The following is a 17,939-nucleotide window of genomic DNA, read 5'->3' on the forward strand; positions in this document are numbered from 1 at the left end:
CGGAGGAGCTACACACCCACACGGCTCTGACTGACCTGACGGAGGAGCTACACACCCACACGGCTCTGACTGACCTGACGGAGGAGCTACACACCCACACGGCTCTGACTGACCTGACGGAGGAGCTACACACCCACACAGCTCTGACTGACCTGACGGAGGAGCTACACACCCACACGGCTCTGACTGACCTGACGGAGGAGCTACACACCCACACGGCTCTGACTGACCTGACGGAGGAGAATCCTTTCTCTTACTCTGAAAAAGCCTCGAAGAAAGAGCCACGTGAGCAGCTCTTCTCTTTCTCTAAATGGATATGATCGGTTCCTCTGGACTCGACTGGTCATGTCTAAGGTTGTCAAAAGCATTGATAGTATCAATATAAAAAAAAATTAAAAGGATACAATACTCATTTGCAACAGTATCGATAGTTACCGATAAGTATCGACACAAAAAATTTGATATGGATACAATACTCATTTGCAACAGTATCGACGCCAGCAGTGCTTTCTCTTAACCCATTGATAGCTGATGCAGCATTTGTGTGTGTATCCCATAAAGACCTTCGCGCTCTTAAAGGGATACACACACAAATGCAGCATCAGATATCAATGGGTTAATGAAAAATCAAACACACTCCAGATTTCCCCCTATATATATGGTGAGTATATGCTGCTTCAACAAGATCTATTTGAAAATGGTATTGAGTATCGATAATTTCCAGGGTATCGAAGTTCGTAATTAGTATTTTGTGACAACCCTAGTCATGTCAGCCAATTAGTCAGATAGCTTGTAGCAGGGTAGGAAATTAGCGGGGGCTCGGAGCAAAGTGCCCCTAAAGAAATCTAGAATTGCCCTTGGAATTGGGGTGACGGGTGCTTTTAAATGCCCCCATAAAATAAAGAGTTTAATACTTTCTGTATTTTAACATTATTCGGTATTTTGCAAAAATTCGAAAATGGCCAGCTAGGCATCCATACAACCCTTGCCCATCCTCCTGCTAGCGTTATTTACCTCAGTGACAGACAGCGCAGGCTAGCTGGACAGCTAGTTCACTCATGTTTTTGACAAGTACATTAATAACATGCCGGACAATCAACAGTGTTGTTGAGATAGGAAATGGGGATCTTTCACTGTGATTGTTTATGAACTTTTAGAAATAAAATATGCTTGGATAAGACTCATTGATTGGTCTGTCATGCTACATAGGTGCGACTAAGGTATTTCCCAACATTTGATAAAATTGCCCTGGAAATGATCTAAAATGCCCCGAAATATATTTCTAGTTTCAAAAATAGCCCTATAGTTTAAAAAAGTTCATTTTCAACCCTGGCTTGTAGGCATGTGCGGCAAGTCTCACCGTGTGAGAAACAGAGAGACACATGTGAGTGTCACCCAGCTGAGCGGGAGCGCTGATTTACAGCAACCCTGTGTCCCTTTCCATCATGAGGTAAGAGGAAAGATCCGCACATCAGAGGAGGAAGCAGCTGGCGGCCGGACAGGCAGCGACCTCGGGGAGAACAGTAACACGCAGGAGTTACCCGGCCAAGCTGCTTCCCCTCACAGCAGCCTGCGATGGCAGAGAGGAGCCACCGGGGCCAAACAGGTTCCAGCACCCCGTGTCACCTCCGGCTCGGTCGGGGGGTCCACACAGCTGTGTCTGCATGTGGGAAGCCAGATTAAAGGAACAGCTCACCCGAAAAATCCAAAATACGTATATTCCCTCTCACCTGTAGTGCTATTTATCCATCTATATCGTTTTGTGTTAGTTGCCTGAGTTTTGGAGATATCGGCCGCAGAGTTTCTGCCTTCTCTCCAATACAATGGAACTGGATGGCACTCGGCTTGTGGTGCTCAAAGTGCCAAATAAATAAATTTGAGAAACTCAACAGCAATGTCTCTTTCCAGAAATCATGACCGCATTACTCAAGATAATCGACAGACCTTGTTATGAGCAGTTTCATGGAGGAACTATTTTCTTTTGACCGAACTACACCCGCTAGCTGCTAGCTAGTTCCTACATGAGACTGCAAAAGAAAATAGTTCCTACATGAAACTGCTCACAACAAAGTCTGTGCATTATCTTCAGTAACCGGGTCATGATTTCTGGAAAGAGACATTGCTGTTGAGTTTTTCAAATGTATTTTTTGGGTGCTTCGAACACCACAAGCTGAGTGCCATCCAGTTCCATTGTATTCAAGAGAAGGCAGACATCTCTGCGGCCGATATCTCCAAAACTCAGGCAACTATCCCAAAACGATATAGATGGATAAATTGCACTACAGGTGAGAGGGAATATATGTATTTTGGATTTTAGGGTGAGCTGTCCCTTTAAGGGTATGTGTCCTGGTCGCTGCACTAGTGCCTCCTCTGGTCGGCCTCTTTGAGGGGGAGGGCAACTGGGGGGAATAGTGCGATCCATCCCATGTGCTACGTCCTGTCGGCTGTCAGGTGAAAAGAAGCAGCTGGTGACTGCACATGTATCGGAGGAAGCATGGTGCTAGTCTACAACTCTCCCCAGATCAGCAGAGGGGGCGGAGCAACGGCCGGGACAGCAGGGGGAAGAATTGGCCAAGAAAAAAGAAAAAAAGAGAGGCAATAACAGCGTGCTGTGCATACCGCCGCAGCCAGGGGGACGGGTGGATGGTATGAAATACAGGTGATTTCATCCTTTAATGCAGGTCATGATTGAAGGAGGTGTAATGATGCTAAAATCATCCTGGATTCATTGAACAAAGCACACAGGCTTCCATGGAAAGAGGACAGAACTTCTTGTCCTCTTTCTCCCACTCACTACTCTTCCTTGTGCCAAACTGCCAGGTCAAGATAATGTTTGTTATCTCACAGAGAGAACATTGTTGTGAGTCAGTCAGGCATAACCGCTTAGTGGTTAGCAGCACTGTTGCCTCACAGCGAGAAGGTCCCAGGTTTGAAACCCCCGGTCCATCCCAGGTCCGTTCTGTGTGTTCGTGCAGTGGGTTTCCTCCCACCATCAAATACATTATATTTCCTGACTGTCAGTGAGCTGGTCAAGGCACTGACAATCAAACTGGAGTTGGTCCCCCGGTGCTGTTACAAAACATCCCACTAAAAGAGATCAAATATAACAACAAAACCTCCTCCAATTATCTTGATGGAAACGGAAAGATACTCTACTCTTATCTGGCAGATCAGGTTCTAACTGGTCTACTGTCACACTTATGGCCATTAAAACACAGGAGTTTTTTTTTTATCTTGTGCAGTTGATTTAAGATTATACTCTACATATTTTTATACAATCGATATATGGATTATACCCAGGGGTGTAGTGGAGGGTAAACGCAAGTAAACACAGTTTAGCCAGCTCTTTGAAATAAGGGGGACATTTTCGGGGACAGCTCCAGCCGGGGACAGAGCACCGAAATCGGGGACTGTCCCCGAAAATCGGGGACGTCTGGTCACCCTACACTGCACCCCTGATTATACATATAAAACTAGTGCTGGCTTTAGGATGTTATTGTCATTGTTTAAGTTGTTGTAGCTGTTCTAATTATTGCAATTGCTGGTTTCTAGAATCAAAACAGAGAAAAAATATATTGCCATATTGCCAAACAAACATAATGATGTCATATAACGATATCAATATGCATTCAATAAATTAAGCAAATGTAAATGTAATTAAGAACTTTAAGTAATCTAAGACTTTTATTGACCTCAATCATCAAAGAGATGGAAATCAATATTTCTCTGGCTAGTTTATGGTGGCGCTTGTAATTGACGCAAATAATAAAGCCACATTTTCACAACAGAGACGAGTCACCTGATTGGAGCAGAGATCAAACAGAAATGTCTAGTGAGGAGATAATATATCCTCACTACTATATACTCAATACTGCTTGTCCTTTGCTTCCTTGGCTGGCTGGCTCTTCCAAAACACTGTACAGGCCAGATAATGAGCTCAGCTCCTGGTGGTAGTAATTGGAAGTAATTGTTGCGTCATTGGTATTACTATTGACCACATACTACAGTATGTGGTCAGATACTGTATATTGTGGTCATTTTGTGCTATGGGACAGTACAAACCTGACTTATTGCAACTTTAAAGATGCAAAGCATTCCAAAAATAGCATGAGCAATTCAAGTGTTCTAAAAATAGTACCGGCTGCATCCTGCCCAGTTGTAGCAAACCACAAACCTACACCAACACACAGTAAACAGTCTATTTATAGATATCAGTGTGAGAAACTGTCATAATTAGCAAAGAAAAAACAACTAAATAACAAAAAGCACAGCTTACAATATTCAAAGATGCCACATTCATTCTGTGCGTCCACTTAAGATACCATTCACCACTTTAGCCGTCAAAACATGTTAATGCTGAAACTACATTTAAACAGGTGCAACTCAACGGCAAGATCAGAGGGACAGCATGAATGGGCCCGGGACATAGTGAAAAGACTGTGAAGTAGGACAGTGCAAATCAGCAGTGTGAGGACAGGTGGAGGACAGGAGTGGAGCAGGTAACAGCAGTGTGAGGACAGGTGGAGGACAGGAGTGGAGAAGCTACCAGCAGTGTGAAGACAGGTGGAGAACAGGAGTGGAGCAGGTACCAGCAGTGTGAGGACAGGTGGAGAACAGGAGTGGAGCAGGTACCAGCAGTGTGAGGACAGGTGGAGGACAGGAGAGGAGCAGGTACCAGCAGTGTGAGGACAGGAGTGGAGCAGATACCAGCAGTGTGAGGACAGGTGGAGGACAGGAGTGGAGCAGATACCAGCAGTGTGAGGACAGGTGGAGGACAGGAGTGGAGCAGGTATCAGCAGTGTGAGGACAGGTGGAGGACAGGAGTGGAGCAGGTATCAGCAGTGTGAGGACAGGTGGAGGACAGGAGGGGAGCAGGTAACAGCAGTGTGAAGACAGGTGGAGGACAGGAGTGGAGCAGGTACCAGCAGTGTGAGGACAGGTGGAGAACAGGAGTGGAGCAGGTAACAGCAGTGTGAGGACAGGTGGAGGACAGGAGAGGAGCAGGTACCAGCAGTGTGAGGACAGGAGTGGAGCAGATACCAGCAGTGTGAGGACAGGTGGAGGACAGGAGTGGAGCAGGTAACAGCAGTGTGAAGACAGGTGGAGAACAGGAGTGGAGCAGGTACCAGCAGTGTGAGGACAGGTGGAGGACAGGAGAGGAGCAGGTAACAGGAGGGTTCAAAAGGCTCAAAGCTGCGACCCAGGTGTCTTTGTTCAAAGTGCCATCAGCCTCCACCTGCTCTGTATCTAAGCAGCCTCCGCCTGCTCTGTATCTAAGCAGCCTCCGCCTGCTCTGTGTCTAAGCAGCCTCCGCCTGCTCTGTATCTAAGCAGGCCCGTAATCATCAAGCACAGGCTTTGTGGCTGATCCCCGGGTCTGATCCTGTTTCCTGTGATGACGAGCGGTGGAATTTCTGTCCGAATGTTTTGATTTCACATCCGTTATAGCGCGCACTCGCTATTGAAATCTTCCCCCCATTTTTTTCTTCACATCAGCGTTCTCTTCCTCTTATCTTCTATGGATGCTTTTAGACAAACAAACATTGATAGGATCACACATCTGAAGGCATTTCCTGCAAAGCTGTTGGAACCTTTTCGCCATATCTCAATGAATCTTTTTGTACACTCGATCTGCGGTCAGGCCAACGCTGTGTGTCGGGGGGACGAGACGACCAACGACGCTATCAGAACCTCAATCTCCAAAGGTCAAACTCCCCCGGCCGGCAGTGTCCCGCTGTGCCGCGCTCGCTTCGCTCTCTGTGGTGTGTGTGTGTGTGTGTGTGTGTGTGTGTGTGTGTGTGCTTTGTGTGTGTGTGTGTGTGTGTGTGTGTGTGTGCTGTGTGTGTGTGTGTGTGTGTGTGTGTGTGTGTGTGTGTGTGTGTGTGTGTGTGCCGCCGCCTGCAGCATTCCAGCGCCGCGCGGATCGATCCGATGCTTATCTGTCAAGGTGGTGAGTAATTCCTACCATCACAAAAGACGGGAGCAAACGGAAAAAAACAACCGCGCGCCGCTGACATTCCAGAGATATTCCTCCCAAGTGCATTGCATCTCCGCGGAAAAATGTTATTGCTCTGCACTGCTCTGCCTCGTACGGAAAAGTACACAGGTTCTCTGTCACACAGGGCTTAAGGGGGTCTTAATAGAACATGTTTAAGAAGATCTCCCAACCCGTCGCAGGCAGGGCCGTAGCCAGGGTTCCGAAATAGGGGAGGTCCAGCGGGCGCGCCGGAAAAAAATTGAGGTTTTTTTCCCCCCTTTTTAAGCCATATTTAGAGTAATATATCATTTTAAATCAACATTAGGATTATACTGTTGTGATGTCATTATTCAGTATATTCTCTTTCATGTCACCACCTGCTCAGCTCTCCTGTCAACATAATTGTAACTAACAAACACAAACTGTTTTAGCCAAATTCATATCAAAATGACACCTACAAACACAGGTACACAACCCAAGCCGTACACAACGCACAAAGTTACTTAGACAGACTAGACACTTACTTTCTTGGTTGTTGCTAAAAAATCTGTCAGTGTGTGTCACTCACTGTCTGTCGTTCACTCGCTCACTGTCTCGCAGCTCGCTCACCTTCAATTATCTCGCCAGGCAGACAGACAGTCATCACTCACCACCATGCTGCTGCTCTCTCAGAATCAAGTTACCGCGGACGCGGCGTCAGATGACTTCCTGCCTGACCTGCCTTTCGTTTCAAAATAAAAGCGATCCCGTGTTTTTCATGCTTTTCCTGTTTTCCATGCAGATTGTTTTATTTTTTTACAATCTTCGTTCTCAGGACACTCTACAATTTTCTGTTCCCAAAGTCCGAACTGAATTGGGGAAGAAAGCTTTTAGGTTCTCTGCACCCACCGCATGGAACAGTCTGCAGTCTGATCTTAAACTTAATAGCTTAGTAACCTTAAATGGTTTTAAGGCTATGGTAAAATCTCTTGAGAACAGGCTGTCTGTATGCAAATGTTTTATTTGATCATTTTAATGTTTTTCAATTGTATGTGTTTATGTGTTTGTTTGTTGTAACTTTGTGTTGCTGCTGTTTCTTGGCCAGGTCTCTCTTGTAAAAGAGATCTTTGATCTCAATGGGACAAACCTGGTTAAATAAAGGCTAAAAAAAAAAAAAAAAAAAAAAAAAATCTCTGAAATATTAAAAAAAAATCTCTGAAATATTAGGGGAGGTCCGGACCTCCCCGTCCTCATAGCTAGCTACGGCCCTGGTCGCAGGTGAACTGTGTCGGTCCAGACAGCAGGAATTAGGCAAGGCATGTAGATGGTGGTGGTGGTGTGGCCTGCACGTCTGCACGACCTTCTCAGGAGGAAACCAGACGGGTAAACAGGAGTGGCGTGTTCTTTCATGTCACGTACACGAGTGCGTTCACTATCTAATTTAGAGATGAAGAATAAATAGGTGGCCCTGAAGTATGTACTTACGCCAAAGTATGTATACCGCTGGACTTGAGCTGTAGCGTGTCAACCCGTGCGATGAGAACCATACAAAACATCACCATACAAACCAACAAACCATATCAAATTAGAGCCCGAACGATATATCGGTCCACCGATATTATCGGCCGATATGTTGGCCGATATTGCCGATATTTTTTTACGTTATAGACAGCATTGTTGTATTTGATCCTTTTTCTTGACTCAAGTTATATATTCGTTCTATTTGTGTTTTTGTATTTCTAGTTATTTATCATTATTAAATCCCCAGCGGTGTTTACGGTTTCATTGCACCGATGTCAATTTGGACAATAAAGTTGATTGATAAGCTGCAAAATATCCTGCCTACATTACATATCTCAAGTCATATCTTCGTCAAGTGTTTGATGTTTGAGGGATCTAATGTGTATATATAAGAATATCGGCCGATATATATCGATATCGGATTTTTTTTACTACCTAAAATCGGTATCGGCATCAACCTAAAAAATCCAGTATTGGTCGGGCTCTATATAAAATAGAGACGTTGGTTAGGGTTAGGGTTAGGGTAGAAGTGAGGGTTGCTCTCATAGTTTGACATTGTGCCGGGGGAGGGAGGGGGGTGGCCATGTTGCATTTTGAACTGATGTCGGTACACAGTCCAACTATTGTGTGGTGTGTGTTATCACTGACTGATATCAACACACACCACCACCATCATCATCATCATCATCATCATCATCATCATCAAACATCAGACATGAATAAAATTGGGCTCATTGAATCCACAAGAGTCTCAGCTTTCTTTCCAGTCATACCCAATTTATGCATATTTCCCCAGATTGTTTAGAATAGTGAAAAAGAAAAACACATTATACTGCATGCAAAAAAAAACATGATTTTTGTCCAAAACTTCATGGGATTAGCATAAAGTGGGCGTGTCTGTAAGATTTGTGAGTACCCCATAGAACCCATTCTCATTTCGATATCTTGAGGTGAGAGGTCAAGGCACCCCTTTTGAAAATGGACAAGCCCGTTTTTCCCCCTCACCAAAACGTAGCCTAACTTTGGAGCATTATTTAGCTCCCTTTCCGACAAGCTAGCACGACAATGCTACAATGGATGCCTTGGGTCTTCTAGATTCATATGATCCCAGGATCTTCACTCCAGCTTTCAACATGAACCCGCTACAGCCTCTGAAAGACGGCCATGTCAACCACTGCTTTTACCCGCACGCACACTCCCCCTACGTGAAGCCTCACATGTGTAACTCTCAAATAGCGTTTGACTGTAAATGAGAATCATTGAAAAGAAAAAATCCTCTTTCCAGGTTTCATCGGCGTTAATGACTGATTTGACCACTTTGATGGATGGCCTTCATTTGTGGCAGGAAGTGAGCTCACTCCTGCTGAGAAGGAGTTAAGATGCCTACAACCAGCCACTTGTAGACATCTCTGGTGGTCAACAGAGAAGGTGAATGTGTGCGCTTGTGTGTGTGTGTGCGAGTGTGTGCGTGTGTGTGTGTGTGTGTGTGTGTGCGTGCGTGCGCGCGTGCGTGCGAGTGTGTGCGTGTGTGCGTGTGTGTGTGTGCGTGTGTGTGTGTGTGTGTGTGTGTGCGTGCGTGCGTGCATGTGTGCGTGCATGCGTGCGTGCGTGCGCTTGTGTGTGTGTGTGTGTGTGTGTGTGTGTGTGTGTGTGTGCGTGCGTGCGTGCGTGCGTGCATGTGTGTGTGTGTGTGTGTGTGTGTGCGTGCGTGCGTGCGTGCGTGCGTGTGTGTGTTGTGTGTGTGTGTGTGTGTGTGTGTGTGTGTGTGTGCGTGTGTGTTGTGTGTGTGCGTGTGTGCGTGCGTGCGTGCGTGCGTGTGTGTGTGTGTGTGTGTTTTGGAGGGTGGGGGAGGTCATGGAAAGGCAGGGCCTCATTAAGCTGTCACACATACAGTAAAGCCACTCTGGAATAGGGCGACAATTTCCCCGATGTGTCACTAGAACAACACAGTCTTTAGGCTTGAGTTCAAGTTTAGGGCCAAGTGGGTTTAGTGCCCATTTGCAAATGGTTAATATCAAACGTGGGAACACATTTTTAAAGTGTGTGTTTGTTTTTGTTTTTTGCCCAATTCCCCCTGCTGTCCCGGGGGGAGGATCACACTACCCCCCCCCCCCCCAGTTCCCGTCCTGGCTTAACAGGCGACCGACCGACCCGACCACAGGAGGCACTAGTGCAGCGGCCAGGACTCATACCCCACCACCAGCTTCCCACCCGCAGACACGGCCAATCGTGTCTGTAGGAGCATCTGACCAAGCCGAAAGTAGCTTTTATTTGCCTTTTAATCAATGTCAGGAATAGGACGAATCAGCGTGATGTCACTTGCCACCCAGAAATGCGGAACCCCGCGGCAGTTAATAGTATGAGTTGTGCCAAACAAACGTTAATATCTCAAAAACTATACATGACATCGCTTATATTTTGACATTCTGAGTGAGAGCAGAAGTAGCTCAAGAGTTTGATGTATAATATAATGCATGTCGTGTTAAAGGTGTGTGAACTGTCGCAGTTTTTAAAATGTAAACAGAGTCAACTAGCTAGAGTCAGACACTCAAGCCTCGCGCCACTTGGGCTCCATAGGGTTCCATTGCCGTTGCCACCCAGTGATACGGTTTGTTTACCAAAATGCTGCTCGGCTGATCCCTCGTACAGTGGACTAGAGGATCTAACTATATCTTGAAGTGTTTCTTTGGCAAATTAATTTGTGCATTGGAAATTTGGCACACGTGTGTTACACCTACAATGTATTGAGCTGATGTCTTCCTTATTCACCAATCACCAGCAGCACACACTACATACAGCAAGTCACCAGAAGAGCTCAGCAGCAGCAGTGGACTCCATGACGTAGTCGTCGTGCGGTTCTTTCCCCCGCGTCAGCCTTTCGCCTTGGCCTTTGCCCTATACCTGACTCTGCACTCACCGCTAATTCCTCCACAGAGTGGTGAGCCTGATGCAGGGAGGGGAGCCTGATGCACGCGCTATTTGATACACTGAGGTTTCCCCCATTGAAAGTGGATGGGAGATCCCTTAGTTAGCAAAAAAAAAAAGAAGCAGTGCAAAACAGCCAGTGTGGGGGGAAAAAACGACCACTCCGTTTCCAAGAACAATTGGCTCATAGTAGCGAAGTCGAGGGTAACGACGGAGAAACCAGAGACTGATGTAAACAAAGATTATATCACTCTACCAGCAGAAACGTCCACCCGCAGAACAGCGCGGGCCGCGCACCAGTTAAAACAACAGTCACCTCCAAAGCGAGAAGACTGACAACAGACTATCTTTGTTTAGCATGCCAGTGAATGAATAAGCATTATGCGCCCACGCCAGCTCGCTCGTGTGGTTACTCCACCTGATACGCTGCCATGTTTTACACCCTAATAAAAGCTAATTGGAGGAAGGAGCACCGCCATGGGTTTCAATTCAGAGGAGCACATAAAGCAGCCTCACACGTATCTTTGCCCCCAGGCGCACAATCAGGTTTGTGACTTTCACTGCAGCCTGGTGGCCACAGATCTCACCGCACGGCAACTCTCACGCTCGCTGCTCGAGGAGCTCTTCACCACTGAGCACATCATTATGTCTTAGAGCCAACTCTGTCAATATCCCTTTATTCAATTTCAAACATCCAACCACCCCTTTCTCCCCATCTCCCCCTCCCTCCCTCTCTGTCCCCCCTCTCTCCCTTCCTCTCCCCCAGCCCCCTCTCTCTCCCCCATCCCCTCTCTGTCCCCCCTCTCTCCCTTCCTCTCGCCTCCCTCTCTCTCTCCCCTCTCCCTCCCCCATCCCCCTCTCTCTCCCCCATCCCCTCTCTGTCCCCCACTCTCCCTTCCTCTCTCCTCCCTCTCCCTCCCCCCTCTCCCTCTCCCTCCCCCAGCCCCTTCTCTCTCCCCCATCCCCTCTCTGTCCCCCCTCTCTCCCTCTCTCTGTCCCCCCTCTCTGCCCCCCCTCTTCATTCCTCTCTCTCTCCCCATCCCCCCTCTCTCCCCCTCTCTGTCCCCCCCTCTCTCTCTCTCTCCCTCCCTCTCTCCCTTCCTCTCTCTCTCTCTCTCCCTCCCTCTCTCCCTTCCTCTCTCTCTCTCTCTCTCTCTCCCTCTCTCTCTCTCTCCCTCCCTCTCTCCCTTCCTCTCTCTCTCTCTCTCTCTCTCCCTCCCTCTCCCCCTTCCTCTCTCTCTCTCTCTCTCTCTCTCTCCCTCCCTCTCTCTCTCTCTCCCTCCCTCCCTCTCGCTCTCTTGCTCTCTCTCTCTCTCTCTCGCTCATGTAAACCAACACAGATGCCCAACTAAAGGCTGCAAGGGGTTAGGACAGAGAGAGCAGAGAGATTCTCTCAAAGTTCAGCTACGGACATCTGGCAGAAAGCAACAAAGAATTGTGCAAGTTGTGTGTGTGTGTGTGTGTGTGTGTGTGTGTGTGTGTGTGTGTGTGTGTGTGTGTGTGTGTGTGTGTGTGTGTGTGTGTGTGTGTGTGTGTGCATGCGTGCGTGCGTGTGTGTGTGTGTGTGTGTGTGTGTACGTGCGTGAGTGCGTGTGTGATGTGTGTGTGTGTGTGTGTGTGTGTGTGTGTGTGTGCGTGCGTGTGCGTGCGTGCGTGTGTATGTGCGTGCGTGTGTGTGACAGAGAGAGCGAGAGAGAGAGAATCTTTGAAGCACTCCCCATTTGAGAAGATCAAAGAGGCTCTCTGAAACATGGGAACACACCCACACACAGCCTCGCACAGCTACCACCACAAACACAAGATAGTCCAGGCCCGGAGAAGAATGGAGGTGTACGGGCGATATCTTAGCACACGGTATTACAAAAACACTTTGGTTTGCCCCCAAAGCAGAAGTGCTCAACACCCAAAACCCCCAAACCATGTTCTTGTTTTAAGAAGGAGCTGAACGCAGGCCAAAAACATCACGCTGGGAGCAACCAGAGAGTTTAGAAAACATGACATCACAGCGAGGAAAACTGAGAGGCGTTCAACACATCTGGCAGCTACGCACGGTTTCTGCTGCTGACGACTGTCAAACAGATGGATGCACGGCTCTGCTTACCGAGGCTCCAAAGTCATTAACAAGTAATTATCAAATAGCGCGTTGTTCTGCTCAGCGGACACCTTCTTCTTCTCCCTGGCTGCTGCTGCAGCGCTGATGTGTCTGGCCAAGCAGCCGCGTCTATTTACAGATCAGTCAAATATGATGTCGGCCTGCAATGCTGCTGACATCCAGGAGGGAAAAGTCGCAAAAGGCCAAACATAGCGTGGCGGCCATCCAAATTTCTACTTGTAGACTATCTTTGCGGTTGCGCCGTTCCGTTCCGTTCCTGTTGACGGAGCCTGATTTCTCTCCTGAGGAGGTTGTCTTCGCCCTTTTACACAGATGAGAGGATTTTACAGACTGCGTGTCATCGCTGTCAGGTGAAAACAATGTAACTCTAGCCTGGGTGATTTTCATGTTTATACACCAATTGAAGGGCTACGTGCTCCTCTATATGGGCTGAGAAAATTGCACCGCCTTTGGGTTTGTGAAATCGTTTCAAAACCCCATTGGATAAACTCAAACATGTGTGTGGGTGTCAAAGCTAAAAACAAGGCTGACTTTCTTAGTTAGGCTACTGAAAAGTTGACATTCTCGAGATGCAGCGAGCAAGTGTTCTGCACTGTAGCAAATGAAAGTCTATTCTAATACTGAACTGTAATAACTCCATTTTGTTAGCCCGATATCAGACTGAATTGTCAATTCGTTACATAAACTCAACTCAGTGGAGTGAGCGGATTTCAAGGTCCGGACCCAGGCAACAATTTTGTATCAAATTATAACTAAAAGGGTGGGGCCTGCGTGCCAGTCTGTGGTTCTCAACCTTTTCACACCAAGTGGTAAGGGAGGGAGCCCAGCATACCATCAGTGGTACCGGTACCACGTCCGGCCAAACGCAAGTGGTCCTACCTCTGCAGAAGTTCTGCTCATCTGCGCTGAAGCCGGGGGTGCAGCGGACGGTGCGGCCGGTCTGGGAGCCCCTGCGGGTGCCCGGATGGACCCGCGGGCTCTGGGTCCGGCTGGGCGGGACAGGGGGGACCGGGGGGACGGGGTCTGGCTGCGGTGCCTGGTCCTCTCCGTTGCTGACAAAGATCTGGGCGTTCTGGGGGAGGCAGAGGTACCCACCGAAGTGGTTGATGCACTTCATCCCTCCTTTACAGGCATCATCAACCAAGGCGCACTCGTCGATATCTGACACAGAGCAGAGAGAGAGAGAGAGAAAGAAAGAAGCATTAGATATGGCATTTTCTTAGGTGATGACTGATAAGTTTGTTAAAGCATTTACCCTTAACTTAACCTTAGATGAAAACAGATTATAAACACAAGGGACAATATTAAATTCATTGCATAATCTGTCATTTCTCACCTCTGCACTGCTGCCTGACAGGGTCATACTCATACCCGTCTGTACACTGCAAAGAACAGACAATTGTCAAGATGACATATTATGTTATTAGTGTCCTTTCATGAAAAACATAAATTTGGAGTTCTCATCAAACCGGTAACACCACTAATATCCCCACCTACAATACAATACAACTTGCAAACAAACAAACAAACAAAAAACCTACCGTATAAGATATGGGTTCCTCTGCGTCCTGGGAGAGGACATGCGTAAACAACGCGCAGAGACACACGCAGATTCCCAGCATTTCGGCGAAACGTCGGAGCTGCGACCTGCGGGGAGATGTGATGCAGAGACGGGGGAAACCAAATGGATTGAGCACGCACGATCATTTTTCCTTGACAAGCCTACACGTTTTAATAGCAGTTATTACATCACTGATGGCATTGCTAAACGAGTCCCAACATCTCCCCGCTGCTGGCGCGATGTTTATGTTGGCATGGCTCCAGCTAAATCTGCGACTTCCAAGTGAGTGAAGTGTTTTTCTGCTGTTTTTCTCCAAAAGGATTAGTGCGTAATACGCGTAAAGTTCGTGCGTAAACATGCCCTGTTGTGTCAGGGAAATGAACGAGTTAATTAGCCATGCAAAGCTGACTTACCCATAGCCTATTACAAGTAAAAATTTGCACTGCAAAAATATCCACATTGATTCTGTGTTCTGCATTATTCAGCCTTTTCCCCCACTGACACTTGGTCTTGGAAGATTCCTTGAAAGTGAAACTATAGCCTACATCAGAAAGTAGCCTATCTATTCTCTGGCAAAATGTTCAATGCACGATTTTAAGAGTTAACATCAGAAACGAGTCCCCATGTTATCATGTGTGCAAAAGGCACATAGCCTACTGTCTGCGTTAGGTTCGTCATCACGGGTAGCCTTGGCGACGTACCTGGAGTTACCTGCCGTAATGCTCCTGGCTGTAGAAAACGTGCCCGGTTTATCTTCTGCCGCAGATCCGCGAGTGCGTGCAGCCCAGGTCGGCCTTTACCCTGCAAATGGTGCGGTGGATGGTAGATAGTGGTCGGTGTGCAACCAGCGCGTCTGTGGAACATGCGGTTCGCACTGTATGAAATGCTGGGGGCGGTGTACCGGGCAGGTTGAGCACAGCACAGGGTTCCTCTCACCGGGTTGCGCGGATACGGTGCAGTATTCAGCGGGCTACTGGAGAGTGGCTCCCTCTATAGACTGCCGAACAGTGATGTAGTGCTGAATCAAAATGTGATGATAATCATAAGAGCAGTATAAACTAAAATCATTATATATATATATATATATATATATATATATATATATATATATATATATATATATATACATATACACACACACACACACACACACACACACACACACACACACACACACACACACACACACACACACACACACACACACACACACATATTAGCAAAGATGCTTTCCTTCTTAATAGACTAATACAAGGCAGTATGTCATTTTCTGATAGCAAACGCATTACACAACAATCATTTGGATCGACCTATTAACAGGTCAAATCTATTGCAATTGTTTTCACACTACATCACTGATGTGGACTGACATGCCCCATAGCTCTACACTTACTAATTGCAATAACTAAATAATAAGAATACAAATAAATCACAAGTATCAAACTCTTATAATATCCCTGTAGGGACTTATTTTTGCAGAGATGAGGCCATAATTATGTATACTGTCCTACATTTTATTTTATTCTAGGACTTCTTGAGGGAACATAAACAAATTAATGTGCAATTTAATTTGACCATTTCTGCACTATACCGTCTTCTCTGCATGTTGGGCTATATAAATTGTGTGAATCTCCATGTTTGGGACAGCCCAGGATCCTCCTAGTGGCACTGGCAGGAAGTGTCACCTTGTGGAAGTTTGTGGACTTCAGTGGCCATTCAGTGGCACGTCTGGCAGCTAGTGGCAGGCAGTGACAGCCTGTGGCGTTGTGTCGGCAGTTGCTGTCAACTAGTGCGGCCCAAAATTTCACCCAGTTATATGATTTCACCCATTTTGAAATAAAAAGTAACAAAAATAGTTTAATTGCAAGAGTGAAATTGTGTTGTGCAAACATATCTTCGTAAACACAGGTTTAAACATAATTGAGCAAACATTAGTTTAGTAAAAAAAAATCAGTCATATGCACTACTGTACTGTATGCCATGACCTGCCAATAGGTGTCTCAGGCTTCCTCCCACTGAAGTGTCAATATAGCTGCCACTGCCATGCCACAGGAGTGCCAATAGCTGCTAGCTACTGAAGTGCCACTAGCTACCACCGAGGTGTTACGACCTGTCACTGACTAGCCACTAGCTGCCACTGAGGTGTTACGACCTGCCACTGACTAGCCACTAGCTGCCACTGATGTTCCACAAGCTGAAGTTCCACTAGCTGCCACTGACATGGCACGGTCAGTGACTGTCCACTGAGATTCCACAACCTGCCACAAGGTGATATACCTCCCAGTGCCACTAGGAGGATCCTGGTGTCTTTCGGTTGGGAGCTGTGACATGCAGACCCCAACAGGCTTTGAGGGACCTCCTCTTTGTGTGTGTGTGTGTGTGTGTGTGTGTGTGTGTGTGTGTGTGTGTGGAGCAGGTGCTAAAATCACATCTGTTGAAGACCTCTGTCGGCAACCACTACATTAGCCTCTAATACATCTCATGGTGTTTACAAGATGCCTGCGCTTCAAGAACATCTGCTGGACTTGGCATGGGTTCCTGGATTTCCCATGGGTGGAGACAGCGAGTGCTTACGTGTGTGTGTGTGTGTGTGTGTGTGTGTGTGCTCGCATGTAGCCTATGTGTGCCAACAGCTTGTTGATGAGTGGATGGGGATGGACTTGGCACCACCTCCTTCAATGCTGACCTCCTAACCCCTCCTCAGGGCGTGGATGACAGAGGATTGCAGAAGCATTCTGCATCACGCCTGGCCTGACACATACCATACTGTAGGTGCAGAGTCAAAACCACTTTCCTGCTCCGCTGTGCAAATCCAGTCCATGGATGAGCATTGTTTTTTTTTATCTCTAATATGAGTATACATCATATTTATTCAGGCCTCCAGGTTTAACACTTTATTTATATAAGAGCTGAATAACATTGTCTTTAGAGGTTGTTTGAAAAACTCTTTTGGTTCTGCACTGTACCCTATGGCATACTTGTGTCTGTTCACCCGAGGAGTGCATAAACCACGAAAGAAAGTGGCATAAGCACAACTATATAAAAGGCAAGTCAATCATTATGCGAACATGGACTACCTGAGCAAACGATTCAATTGTGCAAAGGCTCAGCTTGACACTTTGCTAAAAAAGTTTATTTGACTTGGCGAGCGATTCAACAGATGCACAAATAAAGGCAGAGAGACACACAGAGATAAAGCATTTGATTAATCAAAGGGGTTTTGACATAGTCTACAGAGATGAATGGGAGAGTTTATCCAAGACTGATGAAAGAGAGGATGAGAGAACATTCCCTCTGGTCCTATTCCTCACTGGAACCAAATGAGACAGTTGTGTGCTTGCAAATCACAGAGGCGGCTGAGGTGGGTGGGTTCCTCCCCCGAGTGCACCTCTAGGTGTGAGAAAGTCTCCACAGAAATGTTATTGATGTCAAAAGCACATGGATGGGCCTTCTCTCACACAGTGAAATGTTATTGATGTCAAAAGCACATGGATGGGCCTTCTCTCACACAGTGAAATGGCAAAGAAGCACGGGTCTTACCGATGCAGTACGTTTGTGCAATGATGCACAGAATGAGTGGGGGGAAAAACTGCTGCGAGTTACCATGCAGGAATAAAATGCTGACATGCAGGGTTTGACCTCAAGTAACCCATAGGAGGACCGTATTTGTTCTTAAAGTAGAAGGTCAGTCAAAAATGAAAATTCAGTCATACTCACCCCCCGGTGGCAGGACGGGTGAAGTTTTTTAGTCCACAAAACAGTCCCGGAGTTTCACAGCCAAACACTGTTGCAGAATTCTCCTAAAGAAATTGAAGTGGATGCTGACCAACTTTCAAACGTATATTTAAAAAAAAAAGCCTCTAC

At 46.8% G+C, this 17,939-nt stretch overlaps 1 protein-coding gene across 1 annotated transcript in view; it reads right to left on the bottom strand.

Moving 5' to 3' along the window:
- The window catches only part of efemp1 (EGF containing fibulin extracellular matrix protein 1), a 42,789-nt gene extending 27,884 nt beyond the window's left edge, over nt 1–14,905 (bottom strand). The window contains exons 1-4 of the mRNA XM_083658031.1: nt 14,777–14,905; nt 14,056–14,161; nt 13,851–13,896; nt 13,394–13,675 (exon numbers count right to left, since the gene is read on the bottom strand). Of these exons, the coding sequence (XP_083514157.1) occupies nt 13,394–13,675; nt 13,851–13,896; nt 14,056–14,136 (409 nt within the window). The 5' untranslated portion in view covers nt 14,137–14,161; nt 14,777–14,905. The remainder of the gene's footprint in view (nt 1–13,393; nt 13,676–13,850; nt 13,897–14,055; nt 14,162–14,776) is intronic.
- Nucleotides 14,906–17,939: the final 3,034 nt, after the last annotated feature.

The sequence above is a fragment of the Poromitra crassiceps genome (genome assembly GCF_964638095.1).
Source record: "Poromitra crassiceps genome assembly, chromosome: 22".
NCBI classification, from domain to species: Eukaryota; Metazoa; Chordata; class Actinopteri; order Beryciformes; family Melamphaidae; genus Poromitra; species Poromitra crassiceps.